The sequence below is a fragment of the Balaenoptera musculus genome, chromosome 2 (assembly GCF_009873245.2).
Source record: "Balaenoptera musculus isolate JJ_BM4_2016_0621 chromosome 2, mBalMus1.pri.v3, whole genome shotgun sequence".
NCBI lineage: Eukaryota > Metazoa > Chordata > Mammalia > Artiodactyla > Balaenopteridae > Balaenoptera > Balaenoptera musculus.
The window spans coordinates 89,854,863-89,873,525 of NC_045786.1; the positions used below are offsets into that span (position 1 = coordinate 89,854,863).

Below are 18,663 nucleotides of genomic sequence, written 5' to 3' on the forward strand. Positions count from 1 at the left end.
AACTGTGTATCTTTGTGTAGGGCTGTTTCCTCTTTGAGGGGCATCCTTTTCCAAATTGTACAGAGGTCCCCTGTGGGCTAGAGGCAGATCCTAATGCCTCCCTCCCTTGTCTGCATTTCTTTTTCCACCCCACCTTCCTCTTTCCATTCATTTCCTCTTTCCACCTTCCCAGATTCAGTTTCTTCTTTTCTTTGACTCTAGTATGCTATATGCTCACTGTTGCTCATGCATTTTTCCAACAGCATTCTGGTGTGCTTCCCTGCATAAAGGGTCTTAAACCCTTGGCTCCATTTCTCCTGGTATTTTTTACTCTCTCCCATCAATACTGCCCTGTCCACAAAAATTGTTCTCATGGTTCTCTTACACTATCTGCAACATTTTCTCTATCAAGTTTTTGAAAGACTTGTGTATTATATTTGATATTATAAGTTTGACCTTATTTTCAGGTATCTTTAAATAAAAAATCTTTTTCTTAACTGAAGGTCTCTTAAATAGCAGCCTCATCACTTGCACACTTGTGTCTAAGGTATTGAATTTACCATCTCCTTCATTTTGGGGAGCTTGGGATAAAAATATATCTTGATTCTCTTCTTGAGGCCTACATTCAGAGTTTACTTTTGCAAGCAGATGTTGTTACTTCCCTAACTTAACTACAGACACATTAAGTAGGGAGTACCACCAAATAGTCTCTCTAGATCTCTTGCAGCTCTGATCACGTGCTCTAACTTAGACAGTATGATAAAACATATTACCATTCTATCTGAATATTTTAAATTAGGACATATTCTGACAGGAAACAGTTTGTTAGTTTATATCTTTTGCATTCAGGCTTGTTTCCTCTTTATGATGATATGAAAGGAAATTGTCCTGGTATCTTAAAATGTGTAAGAACTATAAAAATAGGCAAAGCAAAAGTTTATCTGTATTACAGGTATAGTTGGCATATTAAATCAACTGATGAGAACTTCATTCTTTAATTCTCTTTATTTCTTAGCATAAATTTGTGAACCTTGTTTAGGGCTTTCCTTATCCATATACATGAAACCACTGGTTATCAAATAGCATGTATAAATATTTTAGATGATATATTTTGAAAGATGGATAAATTTGCTAGATTCAAAGGAAATTGGGGTTATTTTTGGAAATTAGATTTTTTTTCCCCTGGGGTAAACAATTATGAAGTTAGCCCACTACTAATCATTTCTAAAAAGAGGCTGAACAACATAGGTTTATAGGGAGCAAAATAAGACTAAGCTTTGGCTTATAGGGGAGATATTAAATTATGTTTTGATTAGCAAATGGAGAGGCAAAATTAAGCTGGCATAAGTGAACAAGGATAGAGAAGGAAACTAAAGTAACTTGAACTGCTTCTGAAACAGGTCTAACTATTGGTCCAGAATGACAGTAACTGTAGGAAAGAATGTGACCAGTTTTATGTGGTGTTGAGTAATCACTGTTGGTAGGGAGAAAGTTGGACGGGTTATTCCTTACAGAATATCGTGGCAGATTGTACCACATGATCTCTTGGTTCTAGACAGTCCTTTAGAAAGGCAGTGCTTCATTTTAGCATCGCCTTTGGAAACACTATAAATGTGACTGGAGAATAATAACACCACCTATATGTTACCTTTTGCTATGTAACAAATTACCCCAAACTTAGCAACTTTAAACAGCAGTTATTATTTCACACTTTTTCTAAGGGTTGGGAATGCAGGAGTGGGTTAGTCTGATGGTTCTGGCTCAGGGTTTCTCATGAGGTTGCTACCAAGCTGTAGGCCGGGGAAATCATCATAGGGTTGGACGGGATGGCAAGATCCACTTCCAAGCCCGCTCACATGGTTGCTGGCAGGCCTCAGTTCCTCACTGGATGTTGGCCAGAGGCTTCAGTTCCTCACCACGTAGGCTCTCCATACTTGACATGGCAGCTGGCTTTTTCAGAGAGTGAGGAGAGAAAGAGACAGAGAAGGGGGCGGGGCTGGTGGTGGAGAGAACACCCTCCACCGAGGTAGAAACCACACTGTCTTTTACAACCTGATCTCAGAAGGGGCATATCATCATTTCTGCCATATTGTATTGGTCACACAGACCAGCCTTTCCTCATACCAGGGGATTGTCAACATACTGAAAGACTTTCCTCATTGACTTGTTTTTCAGACATTGAGAAGAAGAAAAGCAGGAGTGGGGGGTGTAAAATAATGCACAGAGAAGGAGCAGGACAAAAAGAGAGTCACATGTACTTTTTTTGTCATCTGTTAGTCAGCATCTATTAAGAGGATTCCTCTGGCTGTATTTACAGGAATTACCAATACCAGTACTATGAGAGTCAGATCAGCAGTTGATTGCATTGCCTTAATTCTGTTCTTTCAGCCCTTCAGTTCCGTAAGGTGTCTGCTAAGTTCCAGGCTTTCTGCTGTACCTCAGGGATAAACAGTTGGCACCAACCTGTTAGGTTGACAGTGAAGGCCTATATCTAAACATTTACCTTAAACCACGTGAAGTGATTGTGGTGGAGCTGTGTACACAAATGAGAACACAGATAAATCTGCCTAGGACAGGGGAGTGCAATGCTGGGTGTTTTAATTTTCTCAACTCTTATTTTCTAATTTTATTTACCATGGTGAAGATATATTACTTTCAAAAATAAGAGGACTTTGAAGGATGAATAAGCTTGCTGGAAGGAGATGCAGGGGTGTCAAGCAAAAAACACAGCATGTACGAAGGCAGAGAGGCTTGAAACACCAAAATTCAGAGTATTTAAATAAGTAATCCAGAATGTTAGGGCGAAGGAAGGAGGCTGAAAATGAGCTGCACAAGTGAGGTGATAAAGGGCCTTGGCCTGCCATGCTGAGGTGTATGGGATGCAGGACAAGAAACTGCCAGGGTTGAGGGAGGGGAGTAACTTGCTCTTTGGGAGCCATGGAGGGAGAATGGCTGGGGCAGCGGCCAGTGAGGAGGCTTTGGCATTAGTTCAAGCAAATATGAGGGCTTGAACTGTGAATCATGAAAATCTCAATGAAGACTTGAGACATTTCAGTAGTGCAGCTTACCTGAAATAGTAGCTTCATGTGGCTTTTCCAGTGTTCCACTGAATATTTGGAGCCCTTGTACACCTGGAGTGACTATATGAAAGCTCATGGAGTTACTCAGAGTCTCTATTGAAAAATGAATGATCCATGTAATTAATAGATGAGTGCTTTAATAGTGTGGAAAGGTAAGGACTTTTTGGATTGGTTGCCACCATGGTTAACTTCTTGAAATGGATTTTGTAGGAGAGTTGAATGCATGTACATTGACTAGGGAGTGGCTAAATGTCCTCTGTCTGACCATGGATTTCTATTTTTGATCTGGAAAGTTGGGTCATTGTAATTATAGAAAAGTTTTGTTTCTATGAGATTACATCTCTGGAATTATATATGATGGTATAATTCAATCCATGAACGATCAGAAAGGATGAGAGACTGGATGGACCGACTTGGGAAGTAAAAAAAAGCCCATTTGTGAAGTGTTCAAGTAAAAGACTGGACTGTCACTTGGGAGAGGCTTCATAGAAGGAACCCAAGCGTCCAATGGTTGATTTACTCATATGTTCAACATTTATTGAGCGTCTACTGTATGTCAGGTACTGTGCTAGGCATCAAAGCCCAGTGACTCTCCTCACTATTTAAGTACTGTAGATGCTGTGATAGAAATCTATAGGTTGTGGAAGTTGGGGATAGTTGGACTAGATTTATCCCCAAAGTGTCTTCCAAGATTGTATGAAGGGGCTTGAAAAGTGACTATTAAATCCTGTAGCCATGTATGTGATATATAATTACAGGCCAGCCAAGAAATATTATTTCAATCTTTCTTTTCTGGGACTTCTATTCTTTGGGTATGGGTTGTGACTTATTTATGATTCCTAGTACCTCTACAAAATTTTTATAACTTCAGATTCCCTTAAATATACATTCAACTATTAATAATGGGTGACTGTCTCTGAGGAGTGGGATAACAGGGGAAGGGAAAAAACAACTTTTACTTCTCATTTACTTAGGTCTTGAGGCTTCAGGTTTTCAGTTTTACCAACGTCTGTAAGCAAAGACTTCTGCCCTCTCCATTCCTTACCACCGCATCAGCCCTCATATCTATCCACATAAGCCAAACCACAAAATAACAATATCTTCAGCAAAAGTAACCAACATAAATGCGGTCAGAGTAAGCGACAGGGGTAAAGAGTGAGAGAGTGAGACATTCTTTTAGGATGTATGGCCTCTTAATATGCACATGTTACTGCAACTGTGTACTGTCTTTATAGAAATAAAAATTTGGTACATAAAAACATGGTTCAATAATAGTAGCTTAGTTTTATTCATAGTTTTCGACACTTGTATAAAGTATTATATAAAGATGCTTTAAACAAAAGTCTGCAGTGGAATTTAAATAGCCCAAAGAAATTTGAATGGTTAAAATTTAATTTTTTTAATAGGCCTGGAATTAGGCCAAGAATAACTCAGTTATTCTTGGCTATAGTAGGAACCAATAAATTATTCTACTACCTATATCTCTTCTAAATTATTTGCCAGAAACACAAAATGAAATATAGATATTTCATATACCATATTCCTTTCATTTGGAAGAGAGACTATTTGGTATGAATGTTGAATTTACCAAGGTTTTTATTATCTTAATAGCATTACTATCCTTGAATGAGAGGAAAGTAAAAGGATAATTTGTAAGTTAAAATGTGAATAGTTGGTTTGTAGTTTATTGTCTCTTGCTGTGTGGCCAGTTCTGAACACGGGGTAACTATAAAATAATGAGGCTGCTTTATCTGAACTAAAAAGTAATGAGACTGATGTTAGTCAAATTCAGTACTAGACATTAATAAAAATAAGAAAATTTGAAAGAAATGGAAAACATTGAGGTGATTTTCTAATTCTATAGAAAGGTGTACCTGATACAATTAGAGAACAGAAGAAAGGAAATGATTGAATTCATGCCTTGATGAAATGTTTGTGAATTAGAGAAATTAAACATATAAAGGATGTATATGGCTTACTGGCAGATCATTAATTCAGTCTATAGAGTGTCCCAAGTATGGGAATTAACTTTTGTGTCTTTATAGTCTAATGTTAAGGAAGCTGTTTTCAGCTATACTTAGAATTAGCTTTCTTTTCTCTGCATGCAGCTGTTGATCTTTGGTTTTGCTCATCTTGATAGATAATGTTTTTATTTTTATTTTTTATATTTTTTTGCAGACTCAGTTTCCCAGACTTCATTTGAGAGTGTGTAGTACATGTCAGTAAGTAGGCTTTGCTGTGAGGGACTTTCAAAATCCTAGAATCCTGTCCCTAACTTTTTTTGACTGTGTTTTTCTTCATTTGTGAAATTTGTGTAAATAAAAGTACTCAATTAAAATACTGGGCAGCTATGAAATGGAATCAGTAAAAATGATTTTAGGAATATTTTATAAATTAAAGTGCTATATAAATATTATATTACACTAATTTATGCAGTTTCTCATAATTGCTCAGAATCTTTTCAAGAAAATTAATTCTTCTCTCCAGTGGTTCATATATCTTTTCTATATACAAGATTATCATCTCTTTTTTCATACCATACATACACAGACATTTATATCCTGAATCCAGATGAGTTAGGCTCAGAAGTGCATTGATTCTCTAGCTTCAATCTCAGAAGACCAGTGGAGTGTTATTTTTGTAAATAATGCTGATTTCATTTTGGGTGATGTACTTGGAATTACATATAATAATGAAATGACTGTTGGTTTATTTTGAATGTAAATATAGTCATCTCCCTAGTTATTTGGTATTTAATATAATTTCATAACTGCTTTTCTTATCACCATCACTCTCAGGTCTTAAAAAGTAAATTTTGAAGAGTAAATAACTATAAATTTTAAGTTTCAATATCATTTTTAAAAATACTAGAAAATTGCCATCTGCCTATATTTAGTATAGTGAAAGTACAGGTATGAGGTGACTTCCTGAAGGGTGACAGCACCAGTAGAACTTACTGCCTTTTCCCCAAGGTCATTGTAGGTCTGGGCTTATTGTGAGAATTCGTGTCTGAACCTAGCCTGTCTTGGATTAACCTGACGGAGCCTCAGTACACTGATTCCATTCAGGAGCTATTCCAGGACATTAGTTAGGTGTTTTCTCCCTGGGCTGGGCTTAGGGTAAGCTTTGCGTGTTCTTAAACCTAATTGTATTCCTGACACACAGAGAAACAGATCTAAACAACTTATCTGACTCTGGAACCAAATGGGTTTCTTGGTGTCATTGGACTGGAGATGGGGTCTAAGTGAAATCTCCCATGACAGCTCCAAATTCATTTTGCTTCGAATTCAGACCAATTTCCATAGTTCTATTAGAGCTTAATGGGCTTCATTAAATGACTTTCGAGTTATTTAATTTCTCAAAGAGGCTTTTTTCCTTACCAGTTTATGTGGTTGACATTTTCTGCCTCCTTACATGTCACTTAACAAATGTGAAGATGTAGGTGTCTTTAATGTATTTTTTTAATTTAATTTTATTTGTTTTTCACTGCGTTGGGTCTTTGTTGCTGCGCACAGGCTTTCTCTAGTTGCGGCGAGTGGGGGCTACTCTTTGTTGTGGTGCGCGGGCTTCTCATTTCAGTGGCTTCTCTTGTTGCGGAGCACGGGCCCTAGAGCACGCAGGCTTCAGTAGTTGTGGCGTGTGGGCTCAGTAGTTGTGGCACATTGGGCTTAGTTGCTCCGTGGCATGTGGGATCTTCCCGGACCAGGGATCGAACTCGTGTCCCCTGCATTGGCAGGCGGATTCTTAACCACTGTGCCACCAGGGAAGTCCTGTAGGTGTCTTAAAGAAAGGACATTCTTATTAAACATTGAATCTTATTCACATAGAATTGAAATGACCTCTGTGGAAGGATGGTAGAATTTCATTTATAATAGGCTTGACCTTAAAAAATTAAAGAAGATATAAAACATTACTAAACATCTTTGTGTTTGCTTATAGGAAAATATTAATAACATTGATTTACAGAATTTATGGGAAGCAACAAATGCATGTAAATTTGGAGTTTTTCAACTTACAATAATTTACCAATAATTTTTCCCTAAGATCCTGTATCTGGATTCTGGCAGGAAATAGCTGGCACACTCACAGGGACTTGGAGAAAATCTAATGAAAGGAACTTTTTACAGACGTGTAGGTAGGGTTTAAGAGAGCCAACAGGAACAGAAATAGAGGGAGCTATTCCTATTCTGAGTCCTGAAAGAGAAGGAAGAGGGGCAGTTAGCAGAACCTGGTAAGAGTCATATCTATAGGAGAGGGGGCCATGTGACAGAAGCTGTGGCCAGGAGTGGTAGAATGTACCACCGAAGCTGCAGTCCCTCGGGAGGAAGCAGAGAGAAGTAATACCCAGATCTTTTTTGCCTCCAACTCCCTGATTCTCTGTTGGTGCTGCCCATTGGGCAAACACAACCAGAATTCAGAAGGCAAGGGAGCCTGGATAGTGCGGTCAGTAGAAATCAGTCTTCCAGAGTACAGAGCAAGCTAAAGAAAAGGCAGGGATGAACCTAGAGGGAGACTGTTCTGTACAGTTTCTGAGTTGGGGAGCTTGAGTATCATGCATTTTTATTCAGAATTGTTCATTTTAAGGATGAGTTGGGCAAAGCTGGTTGGGATCTGCGTTCCTCTTATAAATTAGAATTTGAGGTGTTAACTCTCAACTCATACATCTTCATTTATAATTCCACATTATTGCACTTACCTTTTTTTCTCTTCTCTCTCCAGATTACAATTCCTAGACGTTCTGTGGCATCTACACAGTCGACTTCAGGTAGCTTTCATTATGGTCAGCAGCCAGAAAAGAAAGACCTTCATCCCGTGGAGCCCACTGTGGAACTTTACTCTCCAAGGGAGAGCTTCTCTGGCTTGGTTGTGACAGAGCGCGAACCTCCTAGTGGAGGAAGCAGAACAGACTTCGGGCTTCAGATAGATCATATTGGTCATGACATGTTACCCAGCATTAGAGAGTGTGACAGCTCCCAAGACCTGGGACCAAAAGACCTTCCTGACCATAACAGACTGGCTGTGAGAGAATTTGAGGGTCTCCCTAGGGAAACGGGAGAGAAAAGCATGCTTGTGGGGTCAGATAATGAAGATGAGAAGTTGAGTAAAGGGCAGCCTTATATTGAGATTTCCCCTCTCCCAGGAGACTTGGTGACGGTGGAAAGGGATCACTCAGCTACTACTGAACCTCTTGATGTGACAAAGACACAGACTTTTAGTGTGGTGCCAAATCAAGACAAAACTCACGAGATAGTGAAGCTTTTGGCAGTTGGAACTTCAGCAGTATCTCCACGAGTTATTGACCGACATGTTGAAGGACAGATAGGCCAGGTGGCAGCAGTGCAAAAAGGTAAGATATCTAAGGAGGATGACATCAAGAGTGAAGACTTGCTGAGTCATCAAGGAGACCTCTCTACTCTTTTGCACCAAGAGGGTAAGAGAGAGAAAATTGCCCCTAGAAATGGAGAACTATTTCATTCTGTTTCAGAGAGTGAACACTGTCCTCCATCCCGGAAGGATGTGGTTAGGTCATCCTTTGTAACTAGACACAGCCGAATCCCTGTTTTAGCACAAGAGATAGATTCAACTTTTGAATCATCCTGTCCAGTCTCTGCAAAAGAGAAGCTCCTCCAAAAGAAAGCTTATCAGCCAGATCTAGTCAAGCTTCTGGTGGAAAAAAGGCAACTCAGATCTTTCCTTGGGGACCTCTCAAGTGCCTCTGATAAATTGCTAGAGGAGAGATTATCCACTATTCCTGCTCCTTTTTCTGAGGAGGAAGTCTTCACTCCCTTTTCAAGACTGGCCGTAGACTCACACCTGAGCAGGTCAGCCGAAGACAGCTTTCTGACACCCATCATCTCCCAGTCCAGAAAGAGCAAAATTCCAAGGCCAGTTTCATGGGTCAACACAGATCAAGTCAACAGCTCAACTTCATCTCAGTTCTTGCCTCGGCCACCACCAGGAAAGCCACCCATGAGGCCTGGAGTAGAAGCCAGGTAATGCTGTGTGCTCTTCTCCCTATGTTAAGTGTGTAGCATTATTTCTGTGTCTGCTTGATTATGTCATTGGTTTCATTTCTTTGTTGCCTGCTTCTGATCATCTACTTCCTTCCCTGCCTTTCCCAAGCCTTATAGCATAGTGTAGTTGAAAGGGTCAGTTTGATCCAGGTTAATTCTTAGCTCGCCCACTTTCTAGCAGTGTGAACCTCAATTTCCTTATCTATAATATGGGTAAAACATTTGCTAATGGTTTTGGGAAGAGGAAATCAGGTAGAATATGTCTAGAGCTTTGTTTAGTGCTTTTTAGCATGCAACAAAGGTTATGTCTCTTTCCCAGTCCATTTTAACTAGATACTCGGTAATTTTCTAGTTTTGTCCAGTCAGAATCCCGTTATAACAGATGTCATTATGATGTCAAATTCTGGGGAAAGATACTGTGTCTATAATATGATGAATAGACCCTAGTAACAGTTCTATTTATCTGATTATAATGAATTAAACAAACAAAAAATCCTTTAGGGAGTTTCCCTACATCTGATGATATACAGGACCATACATAATAAAGATATTGCCTTAATATTTACTGTGTGGTATGCTTGTTTATTGAAATATTCTTATGTGTAGTTGACCATGGAGTGATTCTATTTTTAAGAGGGGAAAATATTGGGAAGTAATGAACCAATGAAGAGTGCTTTCCTTGGAGCCATTACTCACTTTTCAGAGTAGAATGGTCTAAACCCTTGGAGAAGAAGCAAAAGGATAGTCTTTTAACAAAAACAAAGTGGACATCAAAATAAATTTACCTGAAAATTATAGCTTGTTCTAGATAATAGGCCTCCACCTGTTATAAGGATTTCTGAAGTATATTAAAGTGAGGTTCTATCTGTATCATTACCCAGCAGAACTTGCTACCCTTACCTAAAGTTAAGTTTAGTTTTGACTTCCCCTAGGGTTTCTTTCAGGTTCAAAGGTAACTAAACACTGGATTTGAAATGACCATGGAACTAGACTTCAACGGGAAAAATGGTGATGAGTAAACAGCAGTCATTTAGCTGAGACATTTTAAAAAGATGATTCCATGGACAATATTCACTCGTCCCCCCTTTTGCTTGGCATCTGTGCTTAATAGAGATAGTATATCTGTGGCTTGAGCTGCTTTGGACTGCAACAAACAAATCTTAATTACTATTTACTGTTTAGAACTTTACCTGTCCCCTCAAAGTAGAACTTGGTAACTTGATAACAAAGCCAAATGTGTGGCATTGTGCCAGATATTACAGAGCTGACCAGCCTGAAACTCATCTGGGAATTCAGTGGGACCTCAACTTTCCCACATAGGTCCTGGCACAGAGGAATTATCTTATTCCACTCTTCAATTTTCACAATAAGATCCATGAAGTTAGGCTTAACCAGAATGAGTTTCATGTCATTTGTCAGTATAAGTAGATGGTGGGGAAGGAAGAAGGGAGAAAATTCAGAGGAAAAGTCAGTAACTTGTTGCTGAGCCATAATGGCGATGGTGGCTGTATATGTCCCCTGCGTCCTGCAGGTGCCAATACAGCTTGGAAGTTCTTCTCCCATTTCCTTCTGTAAGGAGTGGCATGTCAGCAGTTTGAGGCTTAAATTCTTAAACTGAATGGATTTTAGGCCAAGACAGAAAGATATTTAGGGCAGAGGAGACATTGCTATTCATATGAGTGCTTTCTAGATGGCTTGGTTGCCAGTAAGAGAGGCATTCGGCTCTCCTGAATCTCAGGGTATTGTCAGGGGCAGAAACTGAGGCCCAGAGAAACCAGTGACTACTCTTTTCTTTTGGAAATTATTAAATGAGGTTGAAGTATATTTTTATCTGTAGTTCCTGCTGTTGGTGAGTACTGTTGAAGACTTATATTGTGAAGTTTAATGTTTGCATAAGTATATATAGAATTCCTGTCCTAGAAGCCTCAAACAAAATTGTTTACTCTTGCTCATGTGCTAACATGCTAGAGACATTTCATTAAGTTAATTCTAAAATGGGAAGAGCAAACATGCTGTAGGAGGAAGGGGCTTAACAACATGTAAGTGCTTCTGGATGGCAGACATCCAATTAAGTACTTTACTGCACTTGACTGCTCAGTAACCCTGTGAGATAGATAATATTCCCCTTCAAAGCTGGGAGAGGTTAAATAATTTGTCCAGGGTTATACGACTGGTATATGAAAGAGTAACTCCGCATCCTCTGTTTCCTGATTTTGACTCACATCATACATATTATGATTTGGGACATTGTGACTTTCTAGGCACACTTAAAGTGAATTAAAACGAAAATAATTATTCTGTTTCTTTTCAGGCTCCGCAGATACAAAGTCCTAGGGAGTAGCAATTCTGACTCAGACCTTTTCTCCCGCCTGGCCCAAATTCTTCAAAATGGATCTCAGAAACCCCGGAGCACTACTCAGTGCAAGGGTCCAGGATCCCCTCACAATCCAAAAACACCACCCAAGAGTCCAGTTGTCCCTCGCCGGAGTCCCAGTGCCTCTCCTCGAAGCTCTTCCTTGCCTCGCACATCCAGTTCCTCACCATCTAGGGCTGGACGGCCCCACCATGACCAGAGGAGTTCATCCCCGCATGTGGGGAGAAGCAAGTCACCTCCCAGCCACTCAGGATCTTCCTCCTCCAGGAGGTCCTGCCAACAGGAGCACTGCAAACCCAGCAAGAATGGCCTGAAAGTATCCAGCAGCCTCCACCACCACTCGGCCAGCACTAAAGCCCCCCCAGGGAAGAGTAAGTCAGCCAGTAAACTCAGCAGATAGGAGCTGGGCTGCATCTCTGTGGAAGGTGTGAGATCTTCCTCCTAAATCTGATACATGTGTGTCCCTGTACTGTCTATTTAAAAAAATCAGTGTTGATCTTGTCTTGCAAAAGAAAGTAACATGATAAAATATTTATAAGAAGATATATGATAAGAAATTACCTAAGATAGGCAGCAAGCAGATCAGGAATCAATGTCTTTGCATAGGAAGGGGCAAGCCAGCAAAATCCAAGGGGGTGAAACTGGCTAAATGAACTCTCATTTCTTATCTGCCTTCAAAACAAAAATGTTGAAGGTAGGGGGTGGATTGGAATTTTAAGGGGTTTAGCCTACTTTTTTTAAGGCTCTACTTAAAGATTATATAGCAAAAGTGAAACTTCTCACTTTAATATTTGCTTTCCAAACTTCCCAACCTCGGGGAGTCAGAATTGCTCCGATATTAGAGTATGTAAGAAGTGTGTTGCTGGTGGAGCCAGTGCTCATATACATTTGGCTTGTGTGTTTATCTGGTGTATTGAGAGTTCACACCTTTACTTTGCCTCATTCCTAGTACCCTCCCTGGATTTCACATTTTTTAAAGTTAGTGTTTGTCACCTGATCCAATCTCTCTTATTTTAACAATACATTCTAACGTGCTTTTAGCAGCACATGCTGAGAATTTCAAATCCAATTACTTTTTTAAATCCCCTAATATTTCTCTTTGGAGCAACAGTTACTTAACTCAGTATATTTTTATTGTGAAAAATAACTGATGAAACTTAGGTAAAGGAAGGAAAAGTCTAAATAGAACTACTTTACAGGCTTCAGTGCTTTAGGGAGAGGGACAGAGTGTGGAGTAATACCCTTCAAGATAGAAGAACCCTCTTTCCCCTGTTAGTTTCCTCCTTGTGGAAGGAAAACTGACCAGAGTAGACCTTGCTTCCTTAAATCTTCTAGGTACCAACTATTTCTACTATCAACCTCCAAGACAATACCAGGGAAGTACATTGCTGTGGAATGTGACTTTATGCTTTTAGAGCTTTAGAAAGAAAAATAGGAAGAAATTAGGTATGTTGAGGCTTAAAATTCTCAAACTTTGTATTTTATACATTTAGCCAATAAGGAATGAGTATCTGAGGAAATAAATTTAGGCTCAATATTTATCTTTTAAGGTTTTATTACCTGCTTCACCTGTGCTTTAGTTTGAATATTTGAGCTTCTTGACCTGATTTCCATGTAATCTTAATTTATAAAGCTGTAAGGAGGATCATATTTGTTCTGATCTCACTCTTCTGCTAAGAGGAATCAGTCAAAGTTAAATTATACTAGATTTTTAAAATGAGCTCTTTTATACTCACAGTTTTTGTGTTGTAAAGACCTTATTAAGGTCAGGTAAATTGGTCTGCTTGCTGTTGAAATTTGCCTTCTAGCAAACATCTGTGCTTTCTCTTTGACCTTGTGTTTGCTGCCAAACCTAATATGGTTGAATTGGAAAACAGAAAAAAAGAAAGATATTTCCTCACCAAGTGAACATATTCTAATGCTGCATCAAAGCTGCCCTGAAGCTGCACTGAACTTATCTTGTTCTCTTTATCTGTGTTGAGCTTTTTGAAAAAAAAAACAAAAAACAAAAACTCAAAACACTATTGAGGCATACATGGTCTCCCATAAGAAATATAGCATAATGTGGAATCTTAATTTCTCTCCGGTTTCAAGACCACAGAGGAATGCAATAGATAAGACATATTTGCTCTTTAACTAAAGCAACTGTAATATTGGAAGACCAATCCTTCTGTATTATATTGTATAATAGTTGCTATAACACTACTTGCATGTCTTCACGGTAAATTATATAAATATTTATAAATATATAGAGAAACATATGCTTATATAAAGTCATTCTTTCTCATTCTCCATTTGTAATTTCAAGATCACAGATGGTAAAATTACTTTTTATTGTGTGCCTCGTGTACACTTGGGCCTTGTCTATCTTCATTTTCTGAAAATACGTTCTTGGCATGTGACACTTAACATTCTTTTTGCCTTCCCTGTGAATAATGCAAAGGTTGGCAGTCTTTAACAAGCCAAGATAGGTTATTTAATTTTCATTTTTAAAAGATTTTAATAGGGGAAAAAATTACTAGGACACGCTTGTAATACTGGTTCAAAGATTCGTCATGTTAATTACATAATTCCGTCCTTATGCTTAGAGTGGATAAACTGGGATGATAATCATGGGTCTGACATAAATTGATTTAAAAAAAAAAAATCTCTTAAAAATTACCATTCCGCTTTCCTCTTTTCACTCCACTTGGGGAGGTGGGTGGTGGGAAGTAATCTACAATTAAGAAATTATCCTTTTCCTGTTGTATTAGCTAAATTGTGCTAAAAGTAGCCAGCTTTAAATCCTGAGCCCTCTAATCAGAAATGTGCTCATGGTAACTATTTGAAAAGCTGATGAGGCTGCAAACTGTAGTATGTGTGTTATTTTATTTCTTATTGGCATTTCTCTGCTAGAAGTCAAAACTGACAGTGATGGCAACATGGCAACTGAATGTTTCCTCTCTTTTTTGGTTCCTTCCATTTTTCTCCCAGCTTTTCCACTGTGTTGCCCCCCTTTTCTAAATGGCACTGACAAACTCAAGATCCAGAGAGAAACAGCCTTGTTGTGTAAGAATATTTTATTTTTGCATGTAGAGAAAAGAGTTAACCAAAGATATTTCTGCTCTGATACTTTCAAAAGAAGACAGATTAACTATATCTCATGTATCAATAGATCCACTTAAGAGGACTATCTTGTATAGAGATTTACTCTACGGTTTTTAAAAGCAGTTTGTGCTTTTAGATCTTAGATGTCTCGGGCTAAAAAGAGATGTTGGCAGCCCTGAGCAAAGCACTTTTGTGGCACAAGGATTTTTGTTTTTGTTTTATTTTAGAGTATGATACAGAAAATGAGTTGGGTTTTGTTGTTGTTGGTTCTTTTTTATTTATTTTTAACTTTTTTAGTGATGGTATATTTCAGATTTCAGTGACAAACATAGATCATCCAACTGATTTTAAACCAGTTTGGTTATTCTACCTAAGGTGAGGGACATGGCCATCAATTAAAGTCAAGCCAAACTATATTGAGTAGTATGGGGCAGAAGTTAAAATTATCTTTTGAAAACCAGGTGCCTCCTAGTTTCTCCTTTCACAACAAAATGGCTAGTTACCTAGTCACACTTGCCCTTACCCTCCCTTGTCTAGTCTTTGGAATTACTTGGGTGGAGCAGAAGATGGAGTTAGCGACAGTTCAGTCCCTTTAGGTAGCATTATTCCTAAATTATGCTGCCAAATCTCCAGGGTGTAGATTGTTTGAAATATTAAAATTCCACATAGCAGTCTTTTGCACAGCTTAAAGGCATTTAACTTTAATGTGTAGTGAACAAAGAATGAAAATTGGGTCATATCAAATTTAACTTTAAAGCACAGATTATAAACATTTTTGAATGGTAAGTCTTAAGTAGGCACTCTTATTCTCAACTTGGTGTGCAAGCTGGCCTTGCTGACAGTGGCATAGTTACATTTACTGTTTTTTAAGTTGCATGTTGTGGAGTGAATGCTTTTTTGTTTTTTGGGGGTTTTCTTGAGTTAACAAGTTAATCAAGTCCTAAATTAGTGGCAAAATGGTAATTGAGACCCACTGTTGTCATTATCCACTCTATATTGTTTGCTTTAAATACTAAACAAATCTCAGCTGCTTACTAATCCAGCGGACTAGGGTGCAGTATCTGTTTCGCTCTTAGCCACTATGGGAATTTGAAGTTCTTCTGTAATCATCAGAGATTCCTTCCAGCCCTCAGATTTTCATGTGAATGTTTGTATGGTTATATTCAATTGACAAGGAAAAGTGTTGGTGCATGTTTTATAAACCCAGAGACAGACAGTTAAAACGATAACTAGTTTTTCTATATCCAGTAGCTTTGAATTAAAAACATTATGCTTTTTCCCTCAAGAGCAGAGGATTCTTTGTTCTAGGAACTACATTCTTAATCTAACATTAGGAATTGGTGATAGGAGAAACAGGATCCAGAATTCAGAATTTAGTGTCTTAGGGGAAAAAATGCATCTTACTCTGGCTATTTGAAAATACATTTATTTGTAGGTAAGTCTAGATTTAGTCTTGAAGATCAAAATTTTCACATTTTAAAACTTTTCATTCCTTGCTATCTATCAAAACGTGGCATATGTTAGGGAACCATTTCTTCTGTCATGTTCATGTGTTTTGGAATTAAGTTATTTGCATTCACTGTTTTAAAATCTGCCCATTTCTGTTTATATGTATTTACCACAGATGTGTTGGGACTTTGCCTAAAGGGAGAGATATTTCAGCACCTGTATCACTGAGGAGATAGAATGGTTGGTGACAACTGTATTGTTTAGTTTTCTTGAGTTTGGTTCTGTAGACGGTTTATTTGCAGAATAGTTATTTATCTGTGTTCTAATATAAAAAGTATTATGGCATGGATTAAGGCATGTAACCACTATAGTAGTCTTCACATGTCAATATTTACCCAAGTTCAGAAATCACAGGTGCATATTTAGACCTTAACCTAGAGAAGGGAACCAGTGGCAGTTCCAGTCCTCAGACCATATGGAAAGATGTAGTACACTGAAAACCCCAGGTGGTTGTTAGGACATCCCGCTTCCCTGTCCTCATCCAATAGAACTCTGGTATATACTTCAAGGATGTGGGAGTAGTGTGGAAACATATCATTGGATATTCTCAAGAGTTAGGCTGTCCCTCTGGAAATATGAGAAATTTAAGCCAGTTAGACTCAGGAGCCTGCAGAATCTGTTGCCAACATTGCTAGGGAGAAGTGCAGGAGATAAATGGGGAATTCCTGTAGTTCTTAGGTAACTCCAGGACATGGGAAAAGGATCCCCCTATTCATTTAAAGGGGAATTGGATGCTGCACATCTCAAATCCCTGGCTGGACATGAAGTGATGATATTAAAGTCTTGACCCATCAGTGCATTTTCTAATTCAGTTGTGAATACCTGCTCCAACTTTTAAAACATAAGCTTGATGTTTACTTCCCTTAAGCAAGTTTAGAAAATTGCTTGATGTGATACACAATCTCAAGACACTGAATAGCCAAGCCGAAACCTTTACTCAGTAATGATTTGAATATTTCCTTAGATTTTGCTGGATCCTTGGTCTTAAGGAGACATGTAAAGGATGTGAAGCCTTTTTCTTCATTGCCCTGTGAAACTTTAACAAGATCTGCCTCTTTAATTGAAGTGACAGATATGGGCACAGTATGTATCACTGATGATACTGACATATCTCAGATACCCTGGGCCAGGGGTTCTGGGTTCCTTGACCTAGAGAATAGGATTCAGTGAGGCAGACCTTTGAGCCCATATGACTATAGAATTTGCTGATGATATAATTTTACACACTAACGATAGGAAATTTTATCTCTCTTTTCAGTAGTTTAATATTGTTTCATATTGTGTACATAAGTGTTCACTCACCCAGTTAAAAACACTAGGTAAACCAAATTTTTATATAGACTACCCTTGCCATATGTTGCTTTTTTCCCCTCTTAAAATATACAGTTAAATCCTTAAAAATTCATGCACGGCACTTCACCATACCTGGCGTCTGTCTGGGTGTTCTTCTCTCATCCACAAGGGATAAACAAACCTACCAGAGCTTGCATGTGATTTATTTTAGGGATCAACCCAGGGAAGGGGAAGCCCTTGGGATTTTTTTCTTTTTAAACTATTCACCAGTTAGGTAAATTAGTTCACTAAGGTAAAAAGCATTCAGAGATACAAAGATAGGAAGCTAAAGGAAATGTAACACTGTGCCACTTGGGGCTCTGAAATTGCATTGGATGAACTGAGTAAAGAAAATAACAGCTGACCCAGGCTTGAGCTCCCTCATTTCTCATGCACAGTTCCTGGTTCCCCTTCTGACTCCTTTCCTAAAATAACCAAGTGCTGAATTTCATTGGGCCATTTACTTACAAGTTCACAGCTTTTAGGAAAAAAGAGGGAGTTGGGAAACACCTAGCTTTGAATTAGATATAACTCTTGAAAGTTCTGAACTATTGGCAGCTCTTAAATCAGATGGAACCACAAACCAGAAGAATTCTCTCGTCGAGCAAGACCAGTAGGTTAGAGTAATTTAACAATTTCATAGTTTTCTCCCTTTCTTCTCCTCTTCATGAAATCAGAGTGATGAGAATTGCTCTTTGAAATACCCCCAAAGGTATTGTATCCCTTTCCCTTCCAAGCAGCCCTCTTTATGCATTTTTGCTCAGGCAACCAAGGACATAGAGTATTGGCAGAAACATGGAGTGCTTTTGTATAGGCCATCTGTACATAAAAGTGTAATTATTTATTTAATTTTCCCATTTGTATCATATTAAAGCTTTGTACAGTGTTTTAAGTTCTGTTTTAAAATTATTTTGTATTTTATTTTTATAATCTAGTAATAAAATATTCATTCCGCATGCAAATTCTAGTTCTATTTGTATGGTGGTTTGGATTTCAAAGGTGGGAAATATTATTTTTCTGATAAAGTTATTGAATGCACCAGAGGTTACAAGATCAACAGGGAGTAGAAAGTGTTCTATAAATGCAGTACCACATCCAGAAGTGACCTAGAAAAAGAAGCACTGGACTGAATAGAAACTAGGTGTTCACAATCCCTGCAGATAAAAACCAGGGTTCAGGGATATGAGGAGATGGTTCCCCATGTAATAAAATTGAACGTGTTAAAAGCTCTCTTTCAATCCAACATTCTCTCGCTGGCTGGAGGTTCTTTTTCCTTCTCTGTAGGAAA

The 18,663-nt window shown here is 38.4% G+C and overlaps 1 protein-coding gene across 8 annotated transcripts in view; it reads left to right on the forward strand.

Moving 5' to 3' along the window:
* The window catches only part of TTBK2 (tau tubulin kinase 2), a 162,298-nt gene extending 143,974 nt beyond the window's left edge, over positions 1 to 18,324 (forward strand). For all 8 annotated transcript variants that reach the window (XM_036844336.1, XM_036844337.1, XM_036844338.1 and 5 more), the window contains 2 exons: positions 7,779 to 9,052; positions 11,385 to 18,324. In XM_036844336.1, the coding sequence (XP_036700231.1) occupies positions 7,779 to 9,052; positions 11,385 to 11,847 (1,737 nt within the window). In that variant the 3' untranslated portion in view covers positions 11,848 to 18,324. The remainder of the gene's footprint in view (positions 1 to 7,778; positions 9,053 to 11,384) is intronic.
* Positions 18,325 to 18,663: the final 339 nt, after the last annotated feature.